The sequence below is a fragment of the Mustela nigripes genome, chromosome 4 (genome assembly GCF_022355385.1).
Source record: "Mustela nigripes isolate SB6536 chromosome 4, MUSNIG.SB6536, whole genome shotgun sequence".
NCBI classification, from domain to species: Eukaryota; Metazoa; Chordata; class Mammalia; order Carnivora; family Mustelidae; genus Mustela; species Mustela nigripes.
The window spans coordinates 12,365,344-12,376,853 of NC_081560.1; the positions used below are offsets into that span (position 1 = coordinate 12,365,344).

General features: G+C 40.7%; 1 protein-coding gene across 3 annotated transcripts in view; it reads right to left on the reverse strand.

The window, feature by feature from the left end:
* SSBP1 (single stranded DNA binding protein 1) overlaps positions 1-10,434 on the reverse strand; it is a 15,686-nt gene extending 5,252 nt beyond the window's left edge. Inside the window, exons 1-7 of one of the 3 annotated variants that reach the window (XM_059395598.1) lie at positions 10,333-10,434; positions 9,603-9,669; positions 7,689-7,749; positions 6,932-7,072; positions 6,621-6,708; positions 5,100-5,188; positions 898-971 (exon numbers count right to left, since the gene is read on the reverse strand). In XM_059395598.1, the coding sequence (XP_059251581.1) occupies positions 928-971; positions 5,100-5,188; positions 6,621-6,708; positions 6,932-7,072; positions 7,689-7,749; positions 9,603-9,626 (447 nt within the window). In that variant the 5' untranslated portion in view covers positions 9,627-9,669; positions 10,333-10,434 and the 3' untranslated portion in view covers positions 898-927. The other 2 variants (XM_059395600.1, XM_059395599.1) reach the window with 2 other exon arrangements.
* Between the last annotated feature and the right edge of the window lie 1,076 nt (positions 10,435-11,510).

Here is an 11,510-nt window from a genome sequence, read left to right on the forward strand (position 1 = left end):
GCACGCTGCGCGTGTGCGCCACGGGCCCGGGTGACTGTGTGTGCACGATGCGCGTGTGCGCCACGGGCCCGGGTGGGAAAATTGAAGGAAAATGCCCTTGCTGCGGCTCTAACCCAGGGAGGCCATGTGAAAGGCTGCTTGGGGAGCCCCCAAGTTCTGGATGGGACTAAAGGATGACAGCGGCGCTTAGAAAGATAGAAAATAGTGGAACCAGGGCCCCGGAGGCATCACCTGGAGATGAACTATTTTACCCCTCCTTATTATTTTAGGTTTTTACTGCTGCTAAAATCTATTTGAATGCTACTAGTGAAATTTGCCCAAAAACAAAAGAGGAGAAGAAGGTAGGTTAGTCTTGAAGCTCTCTAGGTTAGATACCAACCACTGTTCAGCAACCCCTTCCAGTTTGGGCTAAAGCTTAATATCCCATTGGGATCATTCATCTGTCACCATTTATCGAGTATACTGTGCCAAGTCCTGGTTAAGGGGCAGGTAAACAGAGAAGATACAGTCCCTGCCATCTAGTTTATAGGGCAAACAGTAAGAAAATCGTTGTTCACAACCATGGGATAAATGCCTGCCACACAGTGAAGCCCAACAAATACTCAGTGGCTGAATCAACACTATAAAAGTGTGCACAAGAAACAAGGGGGCATCCCAAAGGACACTTAGCCCTTTGCTCTAACACAGATGAACCTGACAGCTCACTGTTTTGTACACTTATACACAGAAACCATCCTTAAAAGAATAACTCATTAGCTACAAAGGCCTATGAGACAAAAAGGGGAGGGGGAGTAAGAGTCATGAGAAGTCTTATCATTCATTTTATATAAAATAATATTTTAATTCTTGTCCTTAGGACCTATAAAGACTATACATAATTTGGAAATGAGACTGTACCAAACAATGGCCAAAGGAGACTCGTCCACTCTATGCCTTCTCTTTGGTCTGGTCACTCAGAAATATAATGTTATCTGTAAAGAAACCAAATCATAAGTATTATTTTCAGAACTCTTTCTCATTTAACTGTTCCCCGATGACACATACTTTAGTGCTATTATCTAACAGGATTTTAGAAAAATTCCCAAAATGTGAACTAAGTCCTGCTATGTTCATGAGAGGCATATATTCAAGAGGCACCAACGGAGCTAAAAGTTGGGCTTCAGCGACGTGACAACTGAGACCTTGCAGAAAAAGTGTGGTATTTCTTGTCTTCCCTGAAAACAATAACAACTGCTCAGCAATAACTTCCTGCAAAAGAACTAGTCACAAATTTCAGAGCCTGCAGTGCTCAGATAGAGCCATGAAAGCAGGCAGCACGTCCTCACACAGACGAGGGACCAGGCATAACACTCCCCACACTGGAGGTACAGAGAAAGGATGGGGTCCAACATATGGCCCTGTCGGCGAAGACAAACCGACCGATGTCTTTAAGTAGGCTGTAACACTCACACAGAAGACACTCTATTTTTAAGTTTTAAAATAGATTGACTTTTTATACTCATTCTTGGGAAATTTTTTACTAATCAATATTACAGAGAAAGCATTTTCAAACAAGATCAGACACTGCAGCTAAAACGTTGTCCCCGATGGAGTTAATTTAGGAGAAGCAAAGGAAAAGAAGTACTTTCTGTAGAACTTTAAAAAAATCCAGATTCTTGTAACTTTAGAATTATTTTTAAAAGTGGTTATTACAGTATCTACAAATACAGTTTTCTAAAAACAGAAAGGTTGACACAGAAAGGTTACTGCAGAAGAGATTATTACAACTGACGCCACAGTGTAAAAAAGCAAGAGTGCCATCCACTGGTGGTTACGTTTACATTAAAGACATGGATCCCTAGGAGGAAAAAATGACCAAGCACCAAATTTAAACTCTATTTCTGAGCACTGGGTGTGAACGTGTAACTAATGAATCACTGAACACTACATCAAAAACTAATGATGTACTGTATGTTGGTTGATTGAAGAAAAAAACAATAAAACCTATTTCTTTCAATTCAAATGTCACTAAAGATCTCTTCATTTTTACTACTGACCATAAATCTGTTAATGACTCAATTAACGCACCCATGCTGTGAATACTAATGACAAGAAGAAAACAAAATGACAGAGAAACAGAACTACTTCAATTTAGTGTTGGCTTGGCTCAGAACAATTCCTACAATCCAAAGTTTGCCCATACTTTTGGCTTATAGTGGAATATGAAAGTGTTAAATGCTTCAGAAATACCTAATTGATAGAGATTTAGAAATGCCAATTTTTTAAGATTTTATTTATGTATTTGACAGACAGAGATCACAAGTAGGCAGAGAGGCAGGCAGAGAGGAGGAAGCAGGGTCCCCGCTGAGCAGAGAGCCCGATGCAGGGCCCGATCCCAGGACCATGACCTGAGCCAAAGGCAGAAGCTTTAACCCACTGAGCCCCCCAGGCACCCCAGAAATGCCAACTTTTTTATTAGAAAGTTTGACTTTCCACTGCTGAACTCATAGGTATAGTCCTACGCCCCACAGAGGTCTACAAAAAAATTTGTGAATAGGTAGAGATCTCTGGAGACATGGCCCAAGGAAGAGCATGCAGAAATGAAATACTGTCAAGACGCCCAAGAACTATGAAATCAAAATGGTCAGACAGGACCACATCTAAGATCTGATAATAATGAGGGTAGAAAGATAACTATGTTGGTTTTCAAGATCAATATACCTCAGAGAAACCACAAGAAATAAATTTTTTATTATTTATAACAAATTATAGTTTATCAATAGGGTAGCGTGGTTAAGATAAGAACTCTGGAGCAAGGTAAAAAAGAAAGCTAATAGGAAAATCTGTCGATTAAGAGACTTAAGTTCTCAGAGGTCTGGCCTCCAGAATTGTGAGGAAATAAGAGACTTGGGAGCGCCTGGGTGGCTCAGTGGGTTAAGCCTCTGTCTTCGGCTCAGGTCATGATCTCAGGGTCCTGGGATTGAGCCCCGCATCAGGCTCTCTGCTCAGCAGGGAGCCTGCTTCTCCCTCTCTCTGCCTGCCTCTCTGCCTACTTGTGAGCTCTCTGTCAAATAAATAAATAAGAACTTTAAAAAAAAAAAGATTAAGAGACTTAAGATACATATAAACCATGTAAGATAACCTTATGGACTTATATTTATGAAGCAATCAAAGAAATTTAAACATTGTGATATCTGGTGAAAAAATAATTAATAATCTCCTAATATTAAGTGTGGTAATAGCACTGTAGTTACACTTTAAATAGGAATCCTTATCTTTCAGAAATACCTACTGAAAATATTTATGAATGAAATAATATAATGTCTGGGAATTCACTAGAAAATAATCCAAATGGAGGAAAAGTAGGCTGGGGGAACAGAAGAAATAATATTGGCCATCAGTTGATAATTGTTGAAGCTAAATGACAGAAAATTTTTTTCCACTTTTCTATGTTTATGTGTGTTTGACATTTTCCATAATTAAAAAAATTAATTTTTAAAAGATACCCAATTTTGGCATATCTCAGAAGTACATAAACACTTGAGACATTACTTTCTTTCATTTCTATGTACTTACTCATACAAAAGGTTTCTTAGTGTTTATATCCATAAAAACTAATAATAGAATCAATGTTTAACCACTACTTTATTTTGGGGCACCTCGGTGGCTCAGTGTGTTAAGCATCTGCCTTCAGCTCCGGTCCTGATCCTAGGGTTCTGGGATCGAGCCCCACATCAGGCTCCCTGTTCAGCGGGAAGCCTGCTTCTCCCTCTCCCACTTGCCCTGCTTGTGTTCCCTCACATGCTCGCTTGCTCTCTCTCTCTCAAATAAATAAAATCTTTAACAGTTGTCTTATTTTTTTTTTTAGGATTTTATTTATTTATTTGTCAAAGAGAGTGAGCACAGGCAGGCAGAGTGGCAGGCAGAGACAGGGGGAGAAGCAGGCTCCCTGCTGAGCCAAGGAGCCTGATGTGGGACTCCATCCCAGGATGCTGGGATCAGTTGTCTTATTTTAACAATTTATTGAAGAGTTAAAAAAAGAGCACTTCTCTCATAAAAGATGCATTCCAATACAATTTCAGTTTTCAAATTTATATATTAAAATTGCTTTGGTATTTTATGTTTTAAAAACAACTGTAATGATAACTCAATCAAAAGAAAATGTAACATTTATAGCCTTAATATCACAGAATTTTTAAAAATGTTTTTAAATTTAAAAATAATCTTATTTTTAAATAAAATTTTATTCAAAATAAAATTTGAAATAAAATTTTTTAAAAACTTTGAACTTATGTATTTTTGTTATAAATATAATAGGATGAATAATAAAATATTCTTATTTATACAATACGTATTAAGTTACATTTCTTAGGAGAAAATGGAAAAACAAGTTCAGAGAAAAAGAAACAATATAAAACTTCCAAATGTTGAAGAGCTTGTTCATGTATTTTTTTCAAGGACGATGGGTATCAAACTGCTATGGTATTTACATCCATTAATACATTTCAGAGTAACGATCCTATATTGAAAAAAATTTTCATGTCAACTTAAATATGTCCAAAGGGCTACTACATTTGTTTCAAAATTCTTGTAGAATTTTCACAGAAGTTTGAAAACTCAGCTCTGGGAGGTATCTCCGGGCGGTATCTTCCTGACCTTCCTTAAACTTTGTGTGTGTATGTTTTTACAATGTTTTGCATTTTGTCTAACAGGAACTTAAAATCATCCTGTAAGGACCAAGTGGGCGGTGACTAAACCTGCACAAATGTCTAATGCCACTCACAGTAGAATAACCCTATCTTGGCACAGGCTTCTGCCCGTTTAGGCCATGTCCTTAAAGATGTTAAAGTTCTTCTCACTTCAAACAGCTAAGTACTGACACAGACAGTCTACTCAAAAGTCACCTGTGAAATGAAACTGAGCACAGAGACAACGTTCTGCACGACCAGAACTCAGACACTCATAGCAAACCCACAAACCACACTCCCAGCGCTCATGGCGAGCTGCTTGACAATCACAGCATCAGTACTCAAAGCCTCCGTTCAAGTTACTGACAACAAGCCAAGCTTTTAAAAAAGGGAAGGGGGAGCAGGGAATAGCTATTATCACAAGCTTCTTACCAGCTATGATCGTTGTTGCTTGCCGCCTCACGTTATTTTTATCTGTGTATTCACCATAGTCTACTTTCCCTTCTACATAGATTCGGGACCTGATAAAAATAAAAATTTACAGTTTTCAGCCTGGAGATTGTCATCTGTTTTACGAGACAGAGTCCGGTGAGAGGCAGTAACAAGCACACATGAAGGATGAAACAGAGAATCAGGCATAATCTCATTTTTGCTACATCTCAAAGTTCAACATTAGGAGTACTAAGGTACTGAAACAGAACGTCCACACGGACTTGACACATACAGTTCTCAGCCTTGAGCTACCAGCAGTCCTCATGAAAGTTTAAAAAAAAAAAAAAAAAAGTGACTTTAAGACCACGAATTGGAAAAGCAATGTCGTGGGATCCTTTCAATCTCTAGGACTGATTTCCCCCCACTTTGATACTGGACTCCCTAAAAGACTTGCTGATTTTCACTTATTGTCCAATTCTTTCCCATAGGTTCATGAACTTATTCTCAAGGGACTTAGATTATTAAAATTCAGAAAAGGTATTCAGCTCAGTATTTCACTTAGCATTAATAACTAAGACTATTTCTGTACTGTTTAGAAGGCTGAACTACAAAACAACCATAGCTGATTTTAAAGGGTAGAAAATGCACGCTGGCATCATTTTCAGAGTCTACCATCACCAAAAAAACAGAAAGTAGACAAAGCTAATGAAATGATTGTAGGCCAAAGGGAGTACACACAAATTCATCAATCCATGGGTGAAACTGCATACAGATACTTTTCTTGAAATTTCCTGTATTTATGTGTGCGTAAATGCAAATTCATACAAACACACATATATACTGGACAATGGAAATACACATTAAAAAAAAGGCATGCAGTTATTAAAAAGAAACAAATTTTAGTTTTTCCTGAAATTGTCTTTCAGGAAATATACTTCATTTCTATAAAACAAGTACATTCCTAAATATATTAACTATGAATATAATTGTTGTTCAACACACCCTTTCGTCCTTCTGTAGGTATGGAAAAGACAATTTTTATTTATAATTAATCCAAGCACTCCAAAAGGGAACTATTAAGCCGACATAAAATTATCAAACATAGCAGAAGTGCTGTGAACACTGCCACACCTCACTGAGTCAGACTTCAGACACTCCAGGCCCTGTGCTAAGGGTCCCATGCAGATGCCAAGAGGCGACATGGGAACTCCTAAAAGCATGTTACACTTGCTCACATGGCACTCAGTACACTCTGCCTTCTCTCTTGCCTCATCTGCTTCTATTTATGTACACTCCTTATCTGTCCCAAACTGTAAATTCTTAGAAAGCTAAACCATGTTTTACAGATTTCTGCATTAGTCATACGTGGCAACACCCCATGCATACAGTACTAAGCTGTGAATAAGTATCTCGAGTTAACGGAGTAATTAGTAGGATAAAGGAGGCAGGCATTCCCCGGGAACACTTCTGACCAGTTTTTTAAACCACCCAATCTATCAAATCCTTTCTTCCTCAACTTACCCCTTTTTCACATACTGGTAGGCCACATCTCTGAGGCCTGGGCGGAATACGGAGATTCTGTGCCATGTTGTCTTTTGACTGACATCACCTACATCACAGGAATAGGAAACATGGTTATAAATGCCAGCACACAAAGCAAACGCCAAAAGACAACATGCCCAGCAAAACCAACGTCACAATTTCTGAGAGAAAGGAACAGAACTAGAGAAGAAAGATTCTTTCTAAAAGTAGCTCATCTCTAATCAACTAACTGAGAATAAAAATGTCTCTGTACTGCTGATACAACGAACACCCGAGGCTTTCATACTCACCCATCTGGTACGCTTCACTCTCCCCGGACCGCCACATCTCATTTGTCGCTAGAGAAAATATTGTGACTGGATTTTTCCCCTCCACCTGTCTCATGACGGGGTCCTGACCCACTCGCCCCAGCAGCTGCACACGGTTCAGAGCTGAAATGCAGTGTGTAAATAAAATGAGATTTAGAGAAAGGTCCAGAAGGGGAATAGCTATGAATACTACTCAACCTCGAGCTCAGCCTTAAACAGGTTCTAGAAGATCAGAGCTAAGTTGGGGCAAATGAGGGGAGGCTAGGAGGGAAAAGAAGGGAGAAAATAATCTTAAATAAAGTACCCCAAGAAACAAACATTAAGCTCTTTATTTTACCCTAAAATCTTTAAAATACCTTTTTTTGAAAAGAAAAAAAAACACATATGGTTGAAAGAACAAATCTGAGATTTGAAAATCTTTACAAATATGAGTGAATATTTCTGTGAAAGAACAGCTTGCACAGACCTTCACTCTCCCAGCCAAATAGCAGATGACCTTGGAAGACCGAGATAACCAAACTGGACTCAAGGAAATTCTTACAAGGCCCCTCAGCCTGATGGGATGAGGCCAAGAGCAGACAGGCAAACATGGGCCAAGGGCTTGAGGATTATCAGATTACAACCCAACTAGTGCACCTCTTCTACAACACACTTAAGAATACGTGTACGTTGCTATATATAACATACTTTAAACTAGGAAATTAGGAAAAACTAGGGAACTAGGAAATGTACTACTTACATCTTTCAAGAACCAAACTGGTGGCTACTTCAGACTCACGTCTTACAAACTGATGAAATACCTACAGTAGAACAAATGAGTAAAATGACTTTAACTTGGGAGGAAAGGTAACCCCAACAGAAGACCTGCTCACACTCCGTCACCATCAAGTCAGCGACTCCTACGGCACACACCCCCCGAGGACTAGCAGTGCATGTCACATGTTCCCCCACACAGCACCACGAGGACCACACAAACGCTTGAGAGCCCTGAAGGCCGACTACTCCAGAAGCCCAAGAGTACCATGTCCTAGACGGCACACCTAGGAAGGTTCATTTAGAATCCTTGTTTCTTTTCTGGCAGCCCTCCTGATTGTGGTGCTTCTGTGGCTGCACACAAAGGGTAAAATCAAATGTATTTTGGAAAAATGCATGCTTTAGATAGACAAAAGGAAAAAGACTCGGACAAATCAGGTTCTCTGATAAAGTACAAAAATAGGACGATTCAAGTCCGACTGTCAGTGGAAAGTAGTAAGTAACACAAAACAGCAGCAATGATACAAAAGCTATCATTACTGAACACCAGCTAAGTGCTTTACCTTTTACAGATTAGTCCTTGGAAGAAACCAATCAACTATGTAAAATTATCCCTACTTTGGAGACCAAAAAAAAGAGTTTAGACAGATTAACCTGCCCCAAATCCTACAAGAAATAACAGGCAAGTTGTTGTGCCTAGAACCCAGGGCCATCTGATACCAAGGCTGCCACTTTTCCCACTGCCCTCTGCTGCCTCCAGTGTTCAGAGAACTACTCGGTACATCAGAGAAGCATGTGTCAAGTAGGTAGCACTGTTAATAGAAAAGGAGATGTTCACCAATCAAAGGAAGACCCTTTCCTGGGGCAGTGCAGACTACAGAATCCTATCCCTACGTTTTGGGACACGAGGTGGTTAAGAAGGAAAGATGGAGTTGCCACACGGTAAAAAGAATCAAACTAGTACTTGTATCGTGCTTCTTGAAAGGTCCTACTTGAAATACTCAGATGAGCCACAGCTCCCAAGTCGCAGAATAATGGGTCTCATTTGGGAGACACAAAAATTAAGACCCACTAGAAAAGGAGAAATAGGGAAAGATTTTAACTGGGATGATTGTTAAAATTAAACTTTTAACTCTTGTATACATCTTCACGCTGTAGTATTAAGACAGCAGTAATTCTTCTGTGTTCCAAATTCCAACACCCAATACACGGAGAAAGGCTAGAACTATGTAGAGGTTAAAGTGTCCCCACTCCCAAGAATACAGGGTTGATTCTACTGCAGACTGCGTGGGAGAGAACAGGTTTCTGAGAGGAACTGATTCTTCATCAGTCTTAACAGGCTGAGGAGTGAGAGAGGTGCTATAAAGAAAAAACTACAAACTTGGTGACCAAATGTAAGTGAGGAAAATGGGTGGTCTAGTCTGGGTAAAGGTTGGCTAGAGTGTCCGGAGAAATAAGGAGTCAGGCCGGTGGGAGTGAGAAGGAATTCAGGACCTCGTACGTTTGTGGTGACACGATGACTTCAGATGCACTCTTCAGGACAGGGAGAAGCGGGGTGGAAGTCTGACCACAGAGGACAGTCTGACCACATGCCTCACAGAAAAACTACTGGAAACGATTTTTACGGTCTTTAGATCACTAAAGACATTAAATGCTAACTGATCTAAATGCAAGTAGCATGTTTTTTAAAACTAGGACTCCCCTTATACATGTCAGCTACGAAATTATTTTCTGTTTTAGTGAACATCACTTACACACGTAAAATCTGTCCCAAATCCTATCAAATGAGCACACATCAAGTAGGCGGGCCCAAAGGCCTTTGGCCTCTGCAGTCAAAAGCCGGACGAGATCTGATCACTACAGGTAAGGCATCTCAACACTAATATGTCCAAGTGGTTACCTGTAATACAGGTCTTCGAAACATGGCTTCTATCTGCTTTTCCTACAATCTAGTCTTTGGTCTTCCCCTGGGGGGAAAAAAGAGAGAGAGAGGGAGAAAACACGATAAATAAGGTTTCTTAGAGCAAAAGCACAAATTCACGGACCCTAAATTCCTAACCCCATTCATAATTTTCACGCAGTCCACCTTACGACCATAAACACCAACATTCCTGTGCATTTTACAAGGACTTCCCCCTCAAAGAAAAAAAAAAGTTTATCTTTTTTATTCCCCTTGGCTTCCTCTTCCTCTGCCACGTGCAAAAAATACTCTGATGTATGCCCATGTGCATTCCAGTCTTCTCAAATTTTATTAAAATGCAAGCCCCCCTAGAGCTGGGGCTTTCGTCTGATTTACGCACAGCCACATTCAATACTTCTAAGTTAGTTCCTAATACATGGTGACGATTCGATTAAGTATTACAGCCGCACCAAGGGACTTAAATCTGAAACTGGCTGCTGCCAAAATTACTGCTTCCAACCCCGTGGAGCAAAGACCATGGAGACCCCGGGGCTCCCCGGCCTCACCGCCGGGATGGGCGGGCGCCCCTTCTCAAAGGTGGCGGTCCTAACCAGCAACGTAAAGGGACGGGGGAAGTGGCAGAAAACCCTGAAGTCCTCCGCACAGGTGAGAAGAGAAGGACCAAGACAAACACAGCCCCGCGTCCCGAGCCACTTGGAGCCGCACGCACACGCAGCGAGGAACTCCCGGCTCACTCCCGCCCTCGCCGAACGCTCGAGCCGGTTCAGGTTCGAGCTAGGCGAGCACTTCCGGATAGAGCGCGGACGCAAGCCTCGCGAGAGGAATAAAACGGAAAGCCCGCAGCGTGCGTCGTAGAAATGCTCCGGCTAGTGCCGGGGGAAAGCAAGCATCCGTGATGGGATCGTTCCGGGAGCTTCCCCCCCCCCCGACGGAGGGAGCGGAGAAAGCAACGCCGCCGAGTGGTGAGGGCTGCTGGTTTCAAGTTTCTACTGAAATGAAATTATTTGACAAGCTTCCCAGCCTGGACCGGGAGGGGGCGAGGTCGACGAAACGAAGGATAGATAGCGGGGCCTCTGGGGAAAGACTGGAAAGGTCCAGGCCTGCCTGAGCAATAGGGTTCCCAGAAAGAAGTAGGGCTGAGCGCAAAAAATTCAGGGGGTGCCAAAATTTGGCAATCAAAATAATATTTTAGGAAGAATCAGGATAATATTTTAAGAATACATTCATTCAAAAAAATCTGTGAGGAACAAAAAATAAAAAATTTAACTAAGTGTAAGTTCTGAGCCGAAGTGAATCCTGAGGCACAAGGAAAAAATGAACTTTTTTACATACAGAAAAGAAAAAAAAAAAAAATCCAGAACACTGAAATACTTGAATATCAAAAATTTGAAGAGAGAATATATTAAAACTCACCACATTAAGTTTAAATATTTTATTTATACCAAAAACAAGTCACTGTAGTTTTACTTTCCTGGCTTTAATAGAAGTAAATTTGATCGATAATTGCAAAAAATCAACACCTTTGCTTATTTCCAGTTGCAGGAATTGTCATTTCTGACCATTTTTCTTGACCAAGTGGCACTCTTACATAGTTTTAATTAACTTCAGCTTGTTGATCTTATTTAAAATTCTGATATGTTCTTCCTTGTGGATCTTTTCTAATTTAATATTTTTTAAGTATTGCATTAAAGTGGCCTTGATCTTGATTGTTGTGTTTCTGGGCACCCCTTAAATTTTGCCTCATTCACCCTAATCTTGGCCCTGCTTAGCAAGAGAGTATTGGGGTCCCACAGGTTGCAGGATACAGGCCAGAGGTGGCCTCCCCAGGCCCCTCCTCTGCCGGTCTTAGTCCTGTCCAACGTCTAGAAAGGGAGGGTACCCTCTAGC